The 22,762-nt window shown below is 35.8% G+C and overlaps 1 protein-coding gene across 3 annotated transcripts in view; it reads left to right on the forward strand.

Moving 5' to 3' along the window:
- The window catches only part of GRIK2 (glutamate ionotropic receptor kainate type subunit 2), a gene marked incomplete at both ends in the record, with an annotated part of 700,362 nt that overhangs the window by 259,714 nt on the left and 417,886 nt on the right, over window positions 1-22,762 (forward strand). For all 3 annotated transcript variants that reach the window (XM_080700516.1, XM_080700517.1, XM_080700518.1), the window contains one exon: window positions 20,580-20,761. In XM_080700516.1, coding sequence (XP_080556642.1) covers window positions 20,580-20,761 — 182 coding nt within the window. The remainder of the gene's footprint in view (window positions 1-20,579; window positions 20,762-22,762) is intronic.

The following is a 22,762-nucleotide window of genomic DNA, read 5'->3' on the forward strand; positions in this document are numbered from 1 at the left end:
CTAACTTCCTTAACTTCTAGGGTCTGACTTTCTGAGCCATCAGCCTTGCTTATCTGGGGCCACAGAGCAGCTTACTAGCCCTCCCTACACAGAGGCTCTCACCACTGTATTTCCTCCTTGTTCAAGGTCAGGAAAACTGAACCATTTAGATGTCCTCAAAGTCACCATGCTGCCTGCTCACCAGTGCCCTGGTGCATCAAGTTCCTTCTGCCTGAAACATTTTTTTTTTCTCTTGTCTTAGAGTCAAACTCCCCTCTTTGCCTTTTAAAACAGGGTTCTTTAAAATTTCACTTTAAATCAGATAGACACCTGCAATCCCATACCGGTAATCTCAGCTACTCAGGAAGCTGAGACTGGAGGATCATAAGTTCAAGGCCAGCCTGAGTAATTTAGTAAGACACTCTCTCAAAATAAAAACATAAAAAAGGAGAGGGCTCAGTGGTAGAGTGTCCCTGCTCCAGGACTAATAAAATAAAATAAGATAAAACAAATTCATATTCTAAAAAATATCCTTCTACTGAAAAACTTTATCTGACTTACCTTTTTTTTATTAGTACTTCTTGAACTATCCTACACTTCATACATTTTCTCCTTGAAATTGTGATGTCCCTATCATCTTGATTTCCATGGCATTCTGTGTTTCTAGGATAGTGTGTTACCCTTCCATCACTACAGCTAACACCTGAGATGATCAATTCATGAAGACTAAAGGTTTATTTTGGCTAACGGTTTTGGAAGTTCTGTGATTTGTTGGCTTCTGTTGCTTTAATCCTGTGTTGAGCTGACACATCATGGCAAGAAGGAAGGAAAGAGCAAAACTACCCACTTTTAGGCCAGAGGACAAGGACAGAGAGAGAGGAAGGTACCAGGTCTTACTGTGTCCTTCCATGGTACGCCTTCAAATGAACTCAAGATCTCGTTTTTTGTTGTTGTTTTGTTTTGTTTGGTACTGGGAATTGAACCTAGGGGCATTCTACCTCTGAGTTAAGCTAAACCCCCAGCCCTATTTTTTTATTTTTTATTTTGAAATATGGTCTAAGTTGCAGAGGACCTCACTAAGTAACTGATGCTGGCCACAAACATGTGATCCTCCTGTCTGAGCCTCCCAAGTACTGGGATTACAAGCATGTGCTATCATGCCTGGATGACGATCTCCTTTTAAGCCCCATGTCTTGAAGGTTTTTCTTTCTTTCAGTAGTGACACTCTAGAGACAAAGCCTGTAACTCATGGGGCTTTGAGGAACATTCAAGATCCAAACTACAAGCGAATCATGGTAGCATCCATCTGTAACCCCAGTACTTGGAAGACTAAGAACTGAAAGATTATAGGTTTGAGGCTAGCTTCAGCAACTTAGTAAGACCCGGTTTCAAGATTAAAAAATAAAAAGGTCTGGGGACGTAGCTTGGAGATAGAATGCACTCTTATGTTAATCCCTAGTACCAAATAAATAAATAATTCAAACTATAGCAGCTTGGGTTTATTTCATAGCAGTTGCTTAATAAATGTTTACAATAATTGAATAAATACGTAATGTCAAAATTTTGTGAGTATCATTGAAGGTAGCTTAATAGATGCTCTGAATTGTATAAATAGGGCTTAGAGTTTATCTCTTACTCTGAAATCAAGGTTATTGCATGTCATAGTGATCCCCTACTATCCACAACTATGTAATGAGACAGCTGGGATTCTAGTGTGGGTTTATTTCATTTGACTTTGTTTTCAGCCTTCAACTGGAGTGAGGACTGATCACTTATGGCTCACCACTAATTTGCTTAATGTCCTATGACTTGGATTGGATATATATAAACATGACAATCTTGTCATGTTTATATATAACTTGGATTTAGGCTTTTATTTGGAGGAAAGGGCTATCCTGCTACTACCATTTGCTTTCTATTTTAGCTTGGCAACTTTCAACTTACATAGAAGTATTTTATTTTCCATTCAAAGTGTCAATAAATCTCATGGCTGAGGACTGGTTGTGGATCTACTCGGGCCTCTGTGCAAGAACTCTGACACCAGCTCTCCTCTTCTGCTTTCTGAATGATTCTGCATGCCTGACCCACTCTCCTGTTCACCTTTGCTCTCAGTCCCCACTACTCACTTTGCATGCTACCTGGAGCTTGCTCTTGTCTTGATGATTTTACATTATTTTACTGTAGTTTTAAATCGCATCAAGAAGTTGACATATGTAAGTATGGGTACTGAGTATTCTGGTCTTATTAACATTGGCCTTTTAATATGATGCAACATCTATAACTAAACAAAATAAATGACAGATCAGTGGTCCTTGTTAATTCTCAATGGATAACAAAATGTTAACAATTTTCGGAATACCTTTGATTTTAAGGTATTCATTTAATGTCCATTCCCTTCCATAAATCTCAAGTTCATAAGTTTCCTTCAACTGTCCAAGAAGTTACAAATACATTCACATATAAGAAAACTGCTAAGCATATTTTAGGTTGGAAATTATGAACTATTGTCTGTGTTCTGCCCAGAAAGTCAAACACATTGATTTCTGGTAGATCAGAAACTTTTTAAAAGAACCTATTCCATGCATCATATAAGTGGCTAAATATTCTTCTTAAGGCAAAAGAATTATCCAGACATTATGAGAGGCTTGGCAAAAAGAAACACAGCAGTCCTTCCTAATTCAGTTCATAGATTTAAGTAAAAAAAATTACTTAATTTTTAATTTGCTCAAATATTTTCACCTCAATTTTATTCACTAAAACAAAAATTCTCATCAAGTGGCAAAATATTATCAAGTATCATTCTTTAATAAATTACTAAAGTTACATAAAACACGTAATTGTTTATTATTTTCTTTCATTTTAAGATTTAGAATGGATTCTAATGGGACATACACATACATTTAAGTTATTAAATAGAAGACATGTCAAGATATTGGTAAAGAATAAGAGCAAGGAGCAATTTATGAAAATTCTAATATATGTGGGAGTGGTGCCAACTAGCCCATATACTCAAGAGTATCATGTAAAATAACAAGAAATTATCACTTATTATCAGTTGTAACAGAAGCTATGTAGTGTATCAATTTACTGTGTGGGAAGGATTTATATGCCACTCTCTTATATTATTAAGAATGAAATCTTAGCTGATTTACTGGAAAATATGCCATGGATTTTAAAAATAATAGAAATGGTGAATGACAAGCAGAAAGATAAAAGAGAAAAATGTCAAAGGAATACATATTAAAAATATATAAAAGTTTGAACTCTAAAATAGTTTTAGAATTTTTAATGAAGATTTATGCTTTATGCTTACAAGCCTCAATTTTACATTTGTATGACTAGTAGACAGAAAACATAATAGTTATAACACCCAAACTCATGGGCAGATAAAATTCAACTTGCAGTACAATTTAATTGTGATTGTAATAGTTGGGGGATAAAGTATTTTATTTATTTTTTATTTTTTTTATTTTTTTTAATTTTATTTTATTGGTGCACTGTATTCATACATCATAGTGGGATACAAACTTTTGTAGACATACATGCACACATTGCCCAGTCAGTCCCCACCCAATCCCCACCCCATTCTCTCCCCATCCCTCCCTCCCATGCTTGGCTTAGTGGTTGACATCTAGTATTATAGCAATATTCAAAATTAAAAATGATAATCTCACATAACAGTTTCATTTGTCTGATGCCAAGCTTTTGATGATTTAAAGATAACATTTCAATATTTCTTTTTGCTTTCTTTCTTACCAGAGCATATTTTTTTCTGTTTTTTTGGTGAAACTATCATATATTTATATATTTATTTTTCAGAAAAAAATCAATCCTAATATGGAATATGAATTCTAGATACCCAAAACGATCTTGAAGAAGAACAAAGCTAGCAGATATATATTTTCTGATTTCAAACCATATAAAGCTACAATAATTGAAGCAGTGTAGTACTGTTCTAAAGGCAGATATATAAACCATTGGAGTTAAATACAAGCCTAGAGCTAAATTCTTCCCTATATTGTCAAGTTATTTTTGACAAGGTTTCCACGAACATTTGGTGGTGGAAATAATATTCTTTTAACTAAATATTGTTGAAAAATAATAATTACATGGAAAAGAATAAAATTAGACCCTTACCTAATCCCACATACAAGTATTAACTCAAAATAGATAAAAGACCTAAATATAAATCTTAAGACTATAAACTTTTAGGAGAAAATCCGGGTCATAAAACCTCACAACATTGAAATTGGCAGTGATTTCTTGGATATGATTTCAATGGCACAGGCAACAGAAGAATATACAAACTCCCTAAAAAATAAAAAAAAATATTGTATATCCAAAGACAATGTAAACAGAGTTAAAAGTTACTAATAGAATGGGATAAAATATTTCCAAATGTTATATCTGAAGGTATATTAATATCCCAACTAGAAATCCTAAAAGTTAGCAACAATAAAGGCAAACAATACAATTTAGAGATAGGTAAAAGACTAACATAAATAATGAATCTCCACAGATAACCAATCTTAGTTGTCTGTTGGATGGAAAATCTTGTTTCTCTGGTTCTGGTGAGTGTTACCTATTTCTTCTTTGTAGTTAATCTCTTTGAGTATTTTCTCTAGCGCTGGTTTTGAAAACATAAATTCCTTCAGTTTCTGTTTGTCATGGAAGCTTCTTATTTCTCCATCTAATTTGATAGAAAGTTTTGCTGGATAGGAAATTTTTGGCTGGAAGTTGTTTTCTTTCAGAGTTTGGAATATGTTACTCCAAGCCCTTCTGGCTCTCATGACTTGGTTTGGGAAGTCTGGAGTTATTCTAATTGGTTTGCCTCTGAATGTCACTTGGCCCTTTGTTTTTGTTGCCTTTAAGATTCTCTGCTTGGCTTCCACATTGGTCATTTTGACAATTATGTGGCATGGGGATCCTCTTCTCCGATCCTGTCTAAAGGGAGTTCTATAAGTTTCCTGGACCTGTGTATCAACCTCTTGCTCTATGTTTGGAAAATTTTCTGCTATTACTTCCTTGAAGAGATTGTTGATCCCTTTGGTTTCACTTTCTTTTCCCTCCTCTATTCCAATTATTCTTAGGTTAGCTCTCTTAAGATGGGCCCATATTTCTTCAATGTCAGATTCCTGCTGTCGGATATTTTTTTCTAGATTAGAAACTATGCATTCATTTTTGGATTGCTCATCTTCTAAGAGCGAGATTCTGTTCTCCATGTGTTCTAATCGGTTGTTTGTGCTTTGAATTGAGGCCTTTACTTCATTAATTGCATCCTTTATCTCTTTTTGGCTCTCTCTGAGTTCTTTTCGAAGCACCTCTATTATTTCTACAGTTATTTTCCTGATTTGATCTTCTAGAAATCTCTGATTTTCTGTTTTATCGGGTTCTGATGTTGTGGGGTTGTGGGCGGTATTCATTGCTCCAGTATTATTCCTCTTTCCCATGATTTCGGATGCTTGTGCCTTCTCTGGGTTCTTCCCTTGGGTCACTATGACTTCACTTAAGGTGTTCTGGATCTCGAGTCAGTAGTATCTCAGACCCCACTACTCCTTTACTGGGTTTTATCACAGAGTCTCCGACCCAGAGAGTTGATAGAGGCTGCTTTAGACTGTGGGGGGTGCCAGGTTGCACGTTCTCCTATGGTGTGATATCTCTGCCACCGCCCCTCCCCCACTGGGTCAAATCCCAGGGAGTACAGTACTGGGATTTCTCCTCTGTGGCCCGCAATTTGACTCACTGTTCTTGAGTACGCAGATGTAGCTGTACTGGATTCGGCGAATTCACTGCTGCTGCCGCCGGCGGTGGCAATATGGCACCGCAGCCACGCCCTTGGCCATGAGGCTGGCGTATTTTTTCTTCTCTGGTTTTGATTTCCACTCTGAATCCCTGCAGCGTGTGCTGAGCTCAGCCACTGGGAGCTTTAAATCCTCTCTGCGCCGAAAGATCCTGCCTGGCTGTTCTGCAGCGGCTCACCTTGGCTTGCTGTAGCCGTCCGATGAATTTGCCGCTGCCGCCGGCAGTATGGCGCTGCTGCCGCGTCCTCGGGCGCGTGTGTCTCCTCTGTGGCCCTGAGCTCTGTTCTCAGTCCGCTTTCTCTCTGGAGCCTGGTGGTTTTTTTGTTTTTCTGGTGATGGTGTTTTCTGGCTATGAAAGGCGCTGGTTTTGTGGTAATGGAGATTGGTTGTTAGCAGGGCTCTTAAGCCCCGCTTTTCTTGGTCGCCATCTTCCCGGAAGAGGGATAAAGTATTTTAGAAACACCTGAAAATTAAATTGCCCTCAGAGAGTTCAAACTGTGAAGTCAACTCATAATGAGTGATAATGAAAGTTGCAAAGCATCAGTAAAAGACAGAGAAGACCTTCCAGGTAGGCAAGATGTGTTATCCTAACTGAAGGAACCAACATAGCCTAAGAAGATGAAAGAATATGTCCAGCAAAAAGAGGATAAGGAGTGGGAGTGGTGGTGCATGCTTATAATCCCAGTACCTGGGAGGCTGAGACGGGAGAATAGCAGATTTGCAGCCAGCCTCATCTACTTAGTGAGGCCCTCCACAACTTAATGAGACTCTGTTTCAAAGTAAAGAATAAAATAGAGCTGGGGGTGTAACTCGGAGGTAGAATGCTTCTGAGTTCCATGCCCAGTACCAACAAAACAAAACAAAACAAAATAACAACAACAACAACAACAACAACAACAACAACAACAACAAAACAAACGTAAGGAGCTGGGCATGGTGGTGGGTGCATTCCTATAATTCCACTATATGGCAGGCTGAGGGCAGCCTTAGCAATTTAGGCCCTCGGCAACTTAGACCCTATTTCAAAATAAAGTTAATTAGGACTGGGGGAGGGTGTCGTTCAGAGGTAGAATGGTTCTTGGTTTTAATTTCCAGTACAGGAAAGATAAGTCAGAGTCAAATGTTCAACTTTCATTTTTTAATATAATTTTATTGGTGTATTGCAGCCCTACCATACATCATAGTGAGACTTAGAGTGATAGAAACATACATGCATAGAGGTTTAGTGGGATAATAACATACTCTTTCTATGTTTTTATAATAGCATCTGCTTCATAGCACCTGACGCATTTCCTTCCAGATTCTGCCCATTTCTCTCACCCTCCCCATTCCTAATATTGAAATTGGTATTGATAGCTTTATAAATACACATAGGGTTGTTTGAACTGATTCTTTCATCAATTCTCCTTCCTCTCCCTTCCCTCTCCAAATCCCCTTTCACTATTTACTGATATCTCTCCTCATTTATTTAAAATCTCTTTTGTTTTCAAGTTTTTCTCTGACATTCACATGTAAGAACAAACATGATGCTTCACTTCTTGAGACTAGCCAATCTCACTTAGCAGAGTGTTCTTGAGTTCTAACCATTTTCTTACAAGTGACATAATTTTGTTCTTTATGGCTGAGTAAAATTTCTTTGTTTGTAGACACAAAAGTTTCATATCCCAGTCATCCATGATGGATACCCTGATTGGTTCTGTAATTTGACTATTTTGAATTGTGCTGCTATAACCATGAAGAACATGAGTAGGAATGTGTAACTCTAATATTCTGACTTCAATTCCTTTAGAAGGATACCCAGGAGTGCTATACCTATGTCAAATGGAGGTTCCATACCTTGTCTTCTAAGGAACTTCCAAACTGATCTTCATAGTGGCTTTACTAATTTGCAATTCCAACATCAGTGCATAGGGTTCCTATTTCCCCACATCTTCATCAGCATTTATTAATGTTTCTATTCTTGATGATTGCCATTCTAACTGGAGTTAGGTGGAATCTCAGTGTACTTTTCTTTTTCTGATTGCTAGTGATGTTGAACATTTTTTAATGTATTTATTGGCTATTTATATTTCTTTCTTTGAGAAGTTTCTGTTCAGTTCAATTGCCCATTTTTTATGGAATCATTCATTTTTAGTTTTAGGTTTTTAAGTTCTTTGTATATTCTAGATATTAGTCTTCCTTAAAAAGGAGTCTTATAGAGTAAGACAAAGATGACACTTGTCAAACAATTTTAATGGTAAGTAGATTTTTAATTTTTAGTACTAATAAGATCAGCCATGTTGCACTGTGGATATAAAATTGCACTGTGACTTTGAACAAAAAACTCTAGCATTTAAATCTGGCCTTGACACTTAATAATTATGGGCTTTGAAAGTAATATCTCAGATTAGTGTCTTTATTTCATCTGAAAATTGGAGATGACAATATGACATCTTTGTAGAGTTTTTGTGGATACAACACAATCCTTCAATATATCTTATCTATGATCTGTTATATTCATTGAGCCAATATCATTTGTTTGATTCCAAACAAATCACATCACAATGATATGGTTTCTTGTATATCTTGAGAATTCAACAGCCATGAAATTTAAGTAATGCCATACCTATAACAGTTATATTTTTCATTACAACTTAATAGATTTGATTTCTAGTTCTAGGGTCAGTTTCATAATCTTGATTCATGTGAGACTCTTATCTGAGCAATGTAGCATGTTTCAGAGCAATCCAACAATCTTTTGAGCTAAAGATAAAATTCAAAATTTTAGTGAATATTACTATAGTTAATATTGTGTTTAAATTGTCTTATAATATATTTTGTTCCCCGAGAAATAAATAATAAAGAATATATATGCATATGTGTGTGTATATATATATGGATACACACACACACATACACGGTAGAACATCAGTAATATTTAGAATGGAGGGGAACATAAGAATTCTCTTGCTCTCCTCTCATTTATGTGAATAAATGATAAAATACAAGATGACCTCCTTTGAATTAATATCTTGAACTATTTCAATATCTTTTAGTTTACCTCTCAGAAATACATCCTTAGAAGTATCATTCAGGTAATCTTTCAGCAGAAATATTTGTTCATATTGTTGTATGCAGGTACAGTGAGAAATGACTTAAAAGTCCAAGAGTATGTGCCAGTTGAAGCCTTTATTCAGTGGTGAAACCCTCAGCACAGAAGTTTGGCTGTAAGAATGAACCCAAGCCAGGCAACATTAACCTCTAATAATAACAAGGGACCAATCAGATTCTTACACATTTCATATTAACCCAATCACCATGCAAGCTACTGCAAGCAAGCCAAATACAGCCGCCAATGAGGTGTTAGCAGGAGGCTAGGGTGGGAACACACAGCTGCGAGTCATGTGTGGTGATTACTGAGGCCAACCAGAATGTTGTGGTTAGCTAGATCCTGTTTAACAAGAACCACATGTTTTAAACATTGCACAAACAACTCTATATTAGGGGGGAGGGAGGCAAGGGGAGCTTATTGGAACTTAGTTACAAAATGGCGGAGGAAACAAATGGAGTTGCTTCGGTTTCACAATATCATTCTTCTTAGTTTTTTCTGTGATTGTTCCTGGACAAAGGCAGAATATATAACTTACAAAGCATCCCAAGTTTCTATCCCTCAGAGATGGGGTCCAGGCAGTGATGTTCATCCTTTGAGGTAAGAACATATTTCTGGCTACAACTTACTGGAGTAAGAGTTAAATTATCCGGTCCAATTAGATTCTCTCTTGTAAGAATTTGGAATTGGCACAGAGATAGACTAGTTGTTTTCTGTAAACTTGAGTAAACTCAAGAGCTGAAAGATAGCCTTGTCTTCTGCATAAACTATGAAGCAAAGAAAACTGGTGCAGTTGTTTAAAAAAAGAATTAAGCAGACTCACAAAAAAGAACAAAAGTGAAAGGTAACTTAATAGCCTCATTCCTACTCTTTTTTTTTTTAAGGAAGAACTGAATTCCTACAATTGGGTTTTATGAAACCTCCTAGATTTTTGTTAGATTCCTTTTCTTTTTCTTATATTTTTTGTGGTACTGGGGATGGAACCCAGGGTAATTCTACCACTGAGGTACAACCCCAGTCCTACATTTTATTCTTTATTTTGAAACAGGTCTAGCTAAGTTTCAGAGAGCCTCATTAAGTATCTGAGGCTGACCTCAAACTGTGATCCTCCTGTGTCAGCCTCACAAGTACTGGGATTACAAGTGTGCACCACCATACCTGATCTATATTCTCTTTTTCTACATACGCAAGAGAAAACTGTTTAAAAATGCTTGTAACTATGGTGCGCCTTCACTTAGAAAGCACAATTTAATTTGATGCTTTTCTTAAGTGGTTTTTACCCACTACTGATCCAGCCTCATCTCGTATGATTTCACAGCTAATATTTGAATCTCAAAACTTTTTGAGCTTCTCTTACTCTCCTATCATGTTGTTGATGTTGTTTCTTTTGTGATGCTGGGGACTGAACCACATAGGGCATTCTCTGAGCTACATCCCCAGTTCTATTTTATTTTATTTTTGAAGGAGGGTTGCAGAAAGTCTCATGAAGTTGCAGACGCTGGTCTCAAACTTTCAATCCTCCTACACTAGGATAATAGGAATGTGCCATTACACCCAATCTTATGAAGTTTTATATATACTGTTTCTTCCTTCTCTAACATCTACCGATCCTGGTTCACCTACTAATTGTCTTCCCAATCAAAGACATTGTGTTCCGGCTACTTCCATTGTGCTTTAGAGATACCCAGGATATTGCACATAATTAATTGTAGAAAAATTATTTGCACATCTGTCTTCTCACTACCTATAACCTTATAAGTGGCAAATACTTACTCTTTATGGTTGTGTATTTCACTTCTGCATCCCAGTTAAAAACATATAGTACATGCTGTCATATGTCCATGATATATTCACATCCTTCAGCCATTCATAACATAAAATGTATGTTCAATGAACACGATTATTGAAAGCTTTGGGGCTAATAGTATTTTTTTCTGGGACAAGGAACAAAGCTAAAGGATAATCCAAGTTCCTAAGGAGTCATATTCTTCTCAGCATTCTCACCAAACAAATAGTAGTTCTGATAATTATTGTTAGTCATGAGCACAACCACCTAAAAGCTTCTTAAGCTATTTTGTCAATGTCAACTTTAAATCACATTTGATGTATTAGGTGGCAGAATAAAACCAATAACAGTAGCATCCTGGGACAGAGCCAGCGTAAGAGCTGTGAAGGATCATTTGCTGCTTCATAACTGCACTGACCTGGTCACAAGTGGGGATTAAAGGACAGCGGGCTACCTAATCAGCCACCGTCTGGAGAGCCGAAGTTGGGTTATCACAAGCTGAGAGGGCAGGGGAGTGACAGAGAGACAGGTATATGTCTGAGACGGCTGTCAGGAAACAAAGGAGCCTGCAATGTAGCCATCAGAATTGAACAATGAGGTGTGTTGGTCCCACTGGGGGTGGGTCAGGAACATTGCCAGGAGAGCAGGTGATGAAGGGTATGTGATGAAGTTCCAAGTGTGCTGAGAAGGAAGAGGAGTGTGTGAAACTCCTGGTTTACCCAGGATGTCCCCGGATTGTGCCTGTTGTCCTAGTCTAATTAGTTGGTACTGATATCAATCCCCTTTCCACTTAAAAAGGTACTAGTTTCATGAGAAATAATAGAGCAGCTTTGACTTTAGATGACTGTGAGGTTGTATTGGTCATCTGTGTCATCAGCAAATCAGAAAAGGTGAAGAGGTAATGGGGGAAACACAGAAGGAAAGAAAACTGAGCCACAGAGAAAGATTCCTGGCATTTATTTCTTAGGTATAGGAGACAGTAAGCTGCTTTTTTTGTTCATTGTAGTCTGAATTGAATCTGAACATGTTACCAAGAGAGTCTTGACAAATACAACTGCCTTTTCATTAAACTGTTCAGCTTTTTACCTGCTCTATCTTATTACAACAGGCATAAGCCACACGCAGCAGCTATATGACTTGGCGAAGAAAAATTATAGGATAGGATGCGTCTATTCCCTGGGTCAGCTTAAGACAAAGCCATTACCAAGAGTGTGGTGTTCTGTGTGAGCAAAGCACTTGAATTAGTCAGTAATGTGCTCATTTCTCTTTTGATAGAGATGCAAGCCATCTTAATTATGATAGACAAAGAAAATGAACTAAAATGCAACATTAACTTTATTAGCTTCTCACAAACCGAAGCAGTCTGGATAGAAAGTTGACTTTAGCACCCACTGAATTGAGACCCTGAACCTTTAGAAACCGAAGGGGTTTGACTCTGTGATATGATCAAATGAATATTTTTAATAAGCGTGCAATTCCTTTCTTTATATTGATAAAAGAAGAATAGAGATAGCACATTTTGGTATTGACTTTAGAAGTAATAGACTTGCAGCCCTTGCCTTTTTCAGCATTTCTTCATGGAATTATAAATGTGTTGCATGTTTCAGTCCTAGCTGTGAGCTGGCAGATGCTCCTTGGAGTGGTCTGGAGCCCATGTTGGCTGTTGGACAAAGACAGCACGTTGTAGGAGTTGGGTACTTTCTGTTCACTGTTTCATGTACTGCTTTCTTTGGATGAATGTGTTTTTTAAAGTCATTTACTACCTCTACTAGGCCTAGAGAGTCTCAAGTTTCTCTCTTAAAGTAACTACCTCTGCTTTGGAATCTTTGTGAATTGAGTCTAATCTAAAATTTGTTTATTTCAATGGCCACTCAGTTTGGTTCCACCTTGCTTTTTTTTTTCATGGTCCTAAGTCCTGCACCAAGGCTGCTTCTGCATGTTCCTACCTTCTTCTTTTTTACCTTCTTGCAAAAAAAGCATCTAGAGCAATACATTCACCACAGATTACTGAAACAAACTCTCCAAAACTTGAGTTACTCCTGTTTATGCAAATAAACAAAGGTCCAGTTGGGAGGTTCCTGCAGTAACCCATTTGAGAGACTATGGTAGCTTGGTTTGTTGTTTTAGGAAAAGTAAGAGTCACTCATTTTACAGAAATACTTTAAAAGTAGACCTGAAAAGATTTGTTAGAATGTGAGAGATGGTGTTTTCCAGAAATAAAGCAATCAAATATTATGCCAGTGTTTCTGATCTGATTAAACATAAAAAATAAATTCTTGATGGGAATAACTGAGGGAGGAAGAACTTGAGGGTACATAGGTGAAGCACCAGTTTGCATATGTCTTCAGTATCTACTGACATCAAAGTAGAGATGTAGCATTATTGTGGAGTCTCTGAGACCACCCTTTGTTATAATACTAATTGCAAATTTTAGGGACCTCCAAAATTACTCTAATTCCTGGCATAGATTGCAAATTCAGTAGTCACAAAGATTATCCTCAAGTTTGATAATTCCTGAGAAATACTAAAAAAAATTCATTGAAAGCTGTTATACTCACAGTTACAACTTAAAACAGCAAAAGGATATAGATTAAAAGGAGCTGAGAAGCCGGATGTGACGCACGCTTGTAATCTCAGCATTAGGGAGGCTGAAACAGGAGGATCACCGTTTGCAGCCAGCCTCAGCTACTTAGTGAGGCCCTTTGCAACTTAGTGAGACCCTGTTTCAAAATAAAGAATACAAAATAGGACTGGGGCTGTAGCTTGGAGGTAGAATGCACCTGGATTCCAACCCCAGTACCACCAGAAAAACAAACTAACAAACAAAAAGAAAACCAAAACAACAACAACAACAACAACAACAACAACAAAAATACAGAAGAAGGAGCTGAGAGCAGATGGCATAGGCAGAGTCCAGGAAAGGTCAACACTCAGAGCTCCCAGCTGTCCTCTCCCAGTGTTTTTTGGGACTGTGCTAACTTTTGCAGGCAACAATGTATAACAATATGCAGAGACTATTATCAACCAGGCAAGCTCACCTGAGCTTTGGTACCCAAAGTTTGTATTGAGACTTGATAATATAGACATGATTGGCCTCCCAGTTGGCCGAGTCATCATCATCTGCACCACAGAGGTTCAGCTGATACCACTTGGTCCAAAGCCTTACAACAAATTACATCATTAGACTATTCTATGTGGGCAAGGTTACCTATTTAAAGAAAGATACTCAACCAGACAGGGCTTTTTATAGATTAACTGCCAGGAGCCAACAGCAAAAGCCAGAACCCGCTTTAGGTAAGATTAGTTATTTATTACACAGATTTCAAATAAGAGAGTGAATTTAGAAGCCCAGAATTCAGGGAAGAAATCTTGCAAAAGATAGACTTTTTGAAGTTGAGTATATAGAAAATATATTAAAATTAAGGGTCCTCTTTTCTGTTTCTCTGCACTGAACATACCCACCCTCCCCTCAAGAGAGGATAGCTAATAAAAACTTAAAGTCAGAATTTATTTGAATAGCAATCTACAACTCCTATCAAAACCATATTTAATTTTCATATTATAATCATCTCCTATATTTTGACAATATTACTATACATTGCAAAGTCCATAACTGGTGTGCGTACACTGTTTAGTTTGCTTTAAAATGCTTCTATAGCCTAAATAAAACATTCTAATAAAAATAATTCATCAAAATAACATATTTTGGCCTCTTGGTGAATTATTTTTTCTTAGCTGAAACATTGAATATGGGGGAATCTTTTCTTTGTATTGCTTACTATACAATGAATTTTGGTGTGAGTCTGCGCTTGCACAAAGACCACATTAACTAAAATGATAAATAGGCCTGGTATTAAGCCAGGTGGCAAAGCACTAGTTTGTGTAGCTGCTGAAATGGAAACCTGGGTATGGGAGGAAACCTGGGACTCCCTTCCTGGGGCTAGGGGAGGATGGGCCTGCAGAAGAAGTTGTGTGATTGATCTCTTTAGAAGAGAGTGCCAGCTGGAGCGTGCATAAATGGCTCCTTCTGGGTTCTCCTTAAAAGCTAAATTGATGGCAACTTTTGAAAAGAGCAGCCCAGGCCTCTGTACCTGTACCATAAAGAAAAACATGACTTAAGCTTCCACTGAAGTATGTGAAAGCAGCAAACAGTAAAAATAATAATGTACTCTCAGCAAAGAAATTAGAGGTGATAGAATGTTACTCATCTACCAAAATAAGGAGATGATTGTGATGTGGTACTCTTCTCTGTTAAAGATTTTTAGGAACCCATCTATGCAAATTGTTTCTTTTTATATTATCATTATATAAACTAATTACATTAGGGAAAAGGAGGGCATTTAATTAAAAGACTGTTTAAGGAGTTATATTCTACTCTGCCATTAAAGAACTTAACCAGGTGCCAAATTTTGTTAAAGTAAATAATATTGCTAAAAATTGTTGTTTGCAAATTATTTGTATTAACCACATTTTCAACAAAATAGATTCTGCCCTTTTATGTCACCTAATAGATGTGTTCTTTTAGCTCTCTATTTTTAGCTAAACAAATACAGGGAAGGACTCTATGCCAACCCATCCCTATTATTTTTTTCTAAAGAATGAAATAATGTTTTATTTTTACAAAGCATGCGTATTTGCTAATAAATGATGAGTTTGATTAGGTTAGTATATTCAGATATTGAAATTTTAGAACATGATATGCTGCAAAGGAAGATCATTTGGGAAGGTAGAAAAATGAATAGAGACCCACAGAGGAAATGCATAGCTAATATTGTGATTAAAAGGCATGTTGGCAGCAGGGTATGTACACTTGTAATCAATCACCTTACTTGGGAGGCTGAGGCGGGGATCGCAGGCTGGAGGATAGCTTCAGCAACAGCCCCAAACTCTCATCAACTTAGTAAGACATTATTTCAAAAAACAAAAAGTAATGAAAAGGACTGTGGGGATGTAGTTCAGAGGTAGAATGCCCCTAGATTCAATCTTCATTACCACTGCTACCAATACCACAACAAAGAGATGTTGCTGCTGCTAAAGCTCATTTTTTTTTTTTGGATAAAAACTCCATTCACATAAATTATGCTTCAAGGATGCCATCAGATAGCCCATATAAACTAGGTGGAGAAACATTCATTGTTTAGATGTTTTGAATGCATCTTCCATTTTGCCAGCTTTTTCCCATTCACCCAAAGTGCTTTAAATAATCAAATTCAGACAAGGATTCTACTGAAATGTTAGAGAATGGGGAAGGCAAAGGATCAAGAACAGAACTATGAAAATAAATGAGAAACAATATCATGTAATGGAGCAATAAAAGCTTAGAAGCCAAGAGAAAAATCTAAGTACCTGGTGCAGGCAGTGGAAGCAGGAATTCAACAATTGTGCTTCTACTTTAGAATTCAAATTGCTCTCTAGATTTTTTTTTTTCGTATCTGATTGAAATGCTGAACCAATTTTACTCAAAAAAATTGGATGTGAAAAGCAATATAGAAACTATCTTTGTATAAAAATGCCATAGTCAAAGTGTATCTCCTACAGTTAAAAACTGAATAAATACAATTACTTCAGTCATTATATTTATCCATGAGATAGTGTCTTGCACATGGTAGACATGCTCAAAATATATGTTGAATGAATGAATGAAGACAGCATTTCACACATATTCTCAAGTAGGAGATGGCAGCTCCTACTAGCAGCAGTGATTTTTTTTTTTTCATTCTTCAGTATCTTTCCCCAGGGAAGCTGGCAAACTGAAATCTGTTCCATTAATGCCAGCAGGGATGTATATGTGTGAAGAGAATAAGTAAACATTTATTGTACCTGATGGCTCAATGAACTATCCACATAAGCTCTTAAGAAACTTGAAAATCCTTGGCAGTATTTATATTTGGGATGAACTCTACAAATACTGTTTGTGGATGTTATCATTCAGAATATTTCTCTTTTTAGTTAGTTGAGTTTTTTTCAATCCAAACCTATTGGGCTAATCTGTAACTATGCATTTCCTTTCCTTTGGTAACATGATAATCTTTAAAAAAATTTTTTTAATGTTAATACTACATCTTCTATCTATATCAGTGTCAAATCATCTTCCAAAAGTGAATTTAGTAACTAGGATTTTCTTATAAACAAAAAATATTCTTCCCATGTTGGCCAATTTAACAATAGTGACAAACTGAAATTTACTGAGGGTATAAAATATGCCAATTTCTTTTTCGCTCTTTTACATGTTAAAGCATAGATGGTTTTATTTTATTTCAGAGCAAAGGAAATCAAAGCCCTGCATGAAGCTAAACAAGATTATATTTTGATCATATTGAAAATGGCATACATTCAGTCTGTGCTTGGTGCCCTCTCCTTCCCCCCACTTCCCCTCCCCCCAGCAATGAGTGTCCAGGTTGACTATGCTACATTCACACTTATACACATATTCAAATGTAGCTCCTCCATTATCAACCTCAGCCTTCTTCCTCCCCCACCCTTTCTTTCTGGCTTTGCTGAGGTTTCTCCTCCATTATCTGGAGTCCCTCTGGTATCCCCAATACTCCCTAGTATGGGCATATTAGAGAAAATACAAGTCCCTTCTCTTTCTTTGTTTGGCTGATCTCACTTAACATAATGTTCTCCAGGTCTTTCCACCTTCTTGCGAATGACATGATTTTGTTCTTCATTATTGCTGAGTATAATTCCATTGGGTGTATTTCTCATAATTTTGCAATCCATTTATCTGTTGATGGAGACCTGGGTTGGTTCCATATTTTGGCTATTATGAATTGTGCTGCTATGAGCATGGGTATGCATATGTTACTGTAGTTCTCTGATTTTAACCCCTTTGGAAAGATACCCAGGAGTGGTATAGCTGGATCATATAGTGGATCTGTTTTCAGTTTTCTAATAAATCTGCACACTGATCTTCATAGTGCATGAACTAGCTTGCATTCCCACCAACAGTGTAAAAGAGTTCCTCTTTCCCCGCATCTTCACCAGCATTTGTTGTTATTCGACTTCTTTATGTTTGCCACTCTGATTGGGGTTAGATGGGATCTCAGCATAGTTTTGATTTACATCTCCCTGATGGCTAGTGATGTTGAACATTTTTTCATGTATCTATTGACCATTTGTATCTATTCTTTTGTGAAGTGTCTATTCAATTAAGTTGCCCATTTCTTGATTGGGTTATTTGTTTTGCTAGTGTAGAGTCTTTTGTGCTGTTTGTATATTCTGGATATTAGCCCTCTATCAGAGTGGTACCTGGTAAATTTTAAACTGAGATTCAAACCCAACACCTACATATAGTAAACTTACTCCTCCAAGCTTACATTTGACTTGCAAAACCTCATGAGATCAGTAGTCCAAGGGTGGCTTTATTTTCTTTATTCAACTAAGATTGTATATAATCAGTGTGTAATTACAATTATATTTTTGAAATTGATAAATCATAATAGGAAAAATTTAGGGATAATCTGAATTTTCAATCAATTCATAGAATTTTTTCTTTTAGTACCACTGTACATTCTTAACAATTATTCTGGATCTTTAAAATTATTTGCAATATGTGCTATATTTATTGATACATAACATTGGAAATAAAAATTACCACATTCAAAACATTTATTATTTGTTTAAAATTCCTATAATTGGGTTTTTATTCTCAAGATCTCATGTTGTACTTTAATAAAGAACAGATTATTTGTCCTAATAAGGTGTATTTTCATTTCTGTTTCTAAGTATGGAGAGGAAAAGAGATCCAGATTAGTTGTTTACAAATGTAAATAAGTCTTATATCAGTGAAGAATATTTTAACATGGAAAGTAGAAATACACAGTAATTTTACAAAATGGATACCAACAAAGATGAAGAGTAGGAGGCAAAAATTAAATTTCTTAATTTGGTTCTTTTTATATTCTTTCATATAGTGAGTCTTTTGTATCATTTCTAAAATTAGTTTCATTACTTGAAAATTCTACAAAATAAATTAATTTAGTAATCTCTCTCTCTCATTCTCTCTCTCTCTCTCTCTCTCTCTCTCTCTCACACACACACACACACACACACACACACACACACACACACACACACGGAACTCTGGATTGAACCCATGGGCATTCTACCTCCAAACACCTCCTAGCCCTACTTGTTGTTTATTTGAAACAGGGTCCCACTAAATAACTGAGGCTGGCTGAGAAGTTGTGATTCACCTGTTTCAGCCTCCCAAGTACTGGGATTACAAGTGTGAGCCACAATGCCAGGCTTCTGTCTATAATTTTAAAGTGCATCACAGTTTTATGACCAAGTAAAATGGATTCATTAGTTGAATATGTTTTAACATAACCAGAAATTGCTTCTCTAGGAAAATACTTGCTTTACTAATATCTGAGGTTACACTTACTTGTATATTTACATTACTTATCTTTACACTTACTTATATTTACATTACCTACCAAATAACACAAAAATGATCTTAAAATAATTAATAATGGCTTAGGCTATTCGTAATCTATTTTATTAATGTTATTTCACTTGTGCATAGGCACCAAATTGTGTGTGCATGTGTATTTATCATTGTTTATAATCAAAAACAAAAGAAGTAACCAGAGTTTTTAAATAAACTCAAATATAAATTACAAGCATGTGATAAAAAAACAATGTTCATTAAGGACAAATTGGAACATCAGCCACTAGCTGGTGAGGATCCTTACAATATTGCCACAAAACAAACATTAACATATAATACAAAGTAAAACTAATCCATATGTGCATGTGTATATGTGGAAAATATTATGGAAGAACAATATTTCAAGCTATTAATGGCAACAGTTTCCTGGAGAATAGAGCTATAGTATTGAAAAGGACTACTTTAAATTCTTTTATATATATAAATTATTTTAACTTGTAGTCATGTATTTTATAATTTGTTAATTATGTGTTAATTATATTACAATCATGTGTTATATAATTTGAAAAGTACTTTTGAAAATTTGAGAGCTGGGTGTGGTGGTATATGCTTACAATCCCAGTAGCTGAGAGACTAAAATGAGACAGGAGGATCACAGGTTCATGGCCAGCCTCAGCTACTTAGTGAGTCCCTCTGCAACTTAGTGAGACTCTATGATTTTTATAGTTTTGAAAGTGTTATTAATTTCTAATTTTATTTCATTATGTGCCAAACAGTTAATATTATTTTAATTTAAAAAACTTTGAGACTGTGAAAATGCCTATTATATAAGGTATTTATATTATTTTAAAATATAAATATATTATATACAGCAAATATATATAATAAATATAGTGAGACCCTGTTTCAAAAACAAAGAATAAAAAATAGAGCTGAGAGTGTAGCTTGGAGGTAGAATGCTCCTGGATTCAATCCCCAGTACTGCAAAATAAATAAATAATTAATTAAATATTTGGAGCCTGGTGTGGTGGTGCATGCTTGTAATCCCCGCACTTGGGAGGTGGAGACAGGTGGATTGTGCAGGTTTGAAGCTAGCCACGCTGGCTTAAGAGACCCTGTTTCCAAATAAAAAAGTACAAAATTAGGTCTGTGAGTGTAGCCTTGAAGTAGAAGGGTTTCGAGGAACCCCAGAACCACCAAAATAAATAAATAAATAAATAAATAAATAAATAAATAAATAAATAAATAAATAAGAGGTACCCTGTTTCCAAATAAATATAAAATATGTCTGGGAGTGTAGCCCAAAGGTAGTATAGGGTTCCATCCCCAGTACCACCAAAAAAAAAAAAAAAGGTAAATGATTGTTATAGCAAAATTAACAAAAGACTTTGATTTTTGTTGAAATAGGAATTTCAATGGTTGTACTACAAAATATACCTATATATAATAAATTAATGCATCATAATTAGATTGCTTGGTAATCCTATAACCCACTCTGATTTATCCTTATTTTTTTCTTTTTAATTAAAGGTCTCATTCGTTTGCAAGAGCTCATCAAAGCTCCATCAAGGTACAATCTTCGACTTAAAATTCGTCAACTGCCTGCTGATACAAAGGATGCAAAACCCTTACTGAAAGAAATGAAAAGAGGCAAGGAGTTCCATGTGATCTTCGACTGTAGCCATGAAATGGCAGCAGGCATTTTAAAACAGGTGATCTTTGAATTACTCAAATTCTTGTTTTTTTTCATTAACTTACACTTAAACTTAAATGTTATTGTTACATAACAACTTAAATCAGAGAAATCATCTTCATGAAACTATAATAGGAAGTCTGACAATTGCCTTTAATTAATTTTAAAGGAAAAGTAATGTAAATATTAATGTCCATCAAAACCGATTGAAGTTTTGAGAATATTTTCAAATGCTGGCAATACTGTTAGTGAGATCGTTTATTAATGAGATAGGTATTTCTTTTTTATACTGAAATGAGGAAAAATAACTAAGGGTTTATGATTGAGTAACTCATATATTACAATAACCAGTGAGATAAAAATATAAAATTGATTTACTTTTTTTTTTTCTACCATGAAACATCTTCATCACCATAACCCAGAATAGAACAGACCATCTCCACTTCACAAAGAAACCCAGTCTCATCTCTTAGTGACTGATAACTTGATCAATATCCAGCAGCAAGGAAATATCAGAGGGATTAATATTCACCGAGTGAAGTTTGAAAGGATGTATTCATTCCAGAATGAAAGCACTCCCTACCTAACAGAACAGTTCCAAATCAGTCACATGAAACAGCTTGTCCCAGTAAAACCATATGGTGACAACATTATTCAGACCTAGCAGAAAACTGGAAAGTGGGAATTATGATTAGTCCGTATCTTACAGATGAGGGAATTGAAGTTGAGGGCTAAATGGCTAGCAGAGGGCCACATATTTACCAAGTGATAGAACCTGGACTTGAACTCAATTGTGTCAATTTTGATTTTTAAGGTTTTTGTATTATACCCCAGGCTAACATAAGGATAGCTTGAGGTTAGTCAACTGTTTTTAAACCTCTCATAGGTAGGATAAAACATCTTTGCTGGGTAGTTATGCAGATTCAGATGTAAAATTATAACCTACTATATATAACTATAATGTACCAATAAAAATATAAAAGTAAAAATATAACTACCAATGGCAAATGCCTGTTATAACATGGTTAGTTTATTAAGCAGCTGTGTGTCCATTAGTCCAATATGAATGTTGGTTTCCTATAGTAAAATATTTAAATGGGTTTGGAAAATTGCTTTAGTTTTATGTTTGAATAATAAAGCATATAAAGGATTTTTTTAGGGGGGTTGAAGGTGGTAGTAATGAATAACATGTTGCAATAAAGTAAGCACTGGAATCTAGAGTCAAAATTCTTTTTTTATTTAATTCCCAAACAATTCATGATCACATTTAGCAAACACAGACTTGAAAAGACCTTCCCTTGACTCCCAGAGTCGCTTCCATTTCTGTGACAGAGCTTTGGCCTGCTTCTCTAGGCTTCTTATTAGCATGCAGAGGATCAGTTTTATTCTCTCTAAAGAATTCTTACTTATTTTACTGTCTTCATGGTGGGAATACCCATAATCTTTAATGTCTTCTATTAAATATACCCATTATCTTATACATTTGTTTTATTTTCGTAACCTGCTTTGTTTGTAAAATGGAGACAGAAGTGAATAATATTTAAATATGTTCAATATGAAAAATATAACTTTAAGCCAGGGATGGTGGCACACACCTGTAAATCCAAGTATTTGGGAGGCTGAGACAGGAGGATTGTGGGTTTGTGTCCAGGCTCAGCTACTTAGTGAGGCCTTCTGCAATTTAGTGAGACTCTGGTTCAAAAATAAAGAATACAAATAGTGCTGGGGCTATAGCTCAGAGGTAAAATGCCCCTGGGTACAATTCCCAGTACTACAAAAAAAAGAGAGGAAAAATATATATTTTTTTGAAGATTTAAAGAAGTTTATTAGAAAGATAGAAACACAGAAAATAGAAATACAGCTCCATACCAGACTGGCATGGAGGGGTGACTTGAAATGAATACACCCGAAAAAATGTAATTTTAACAAGCTTAGTAGATAAAAAATAAAGAGAAAAGTAAAGTAATATGAAAGCTAATGTGCTGCTCCAGTGATATTACCATACAGAATACTTAATCTG

This window comes from Muscardinus avellanarius (assembly GCF_963383645.1).
Source record: "Muscardinus avellanarius genome assembly, chromosome: 8".
Taxonomy (NCBI): Eukaryota; Metazoa; Chordata; class Mammalia; order Rodentia; family Gliridae; genus Muscardinus; species Muscardinus avellanarius.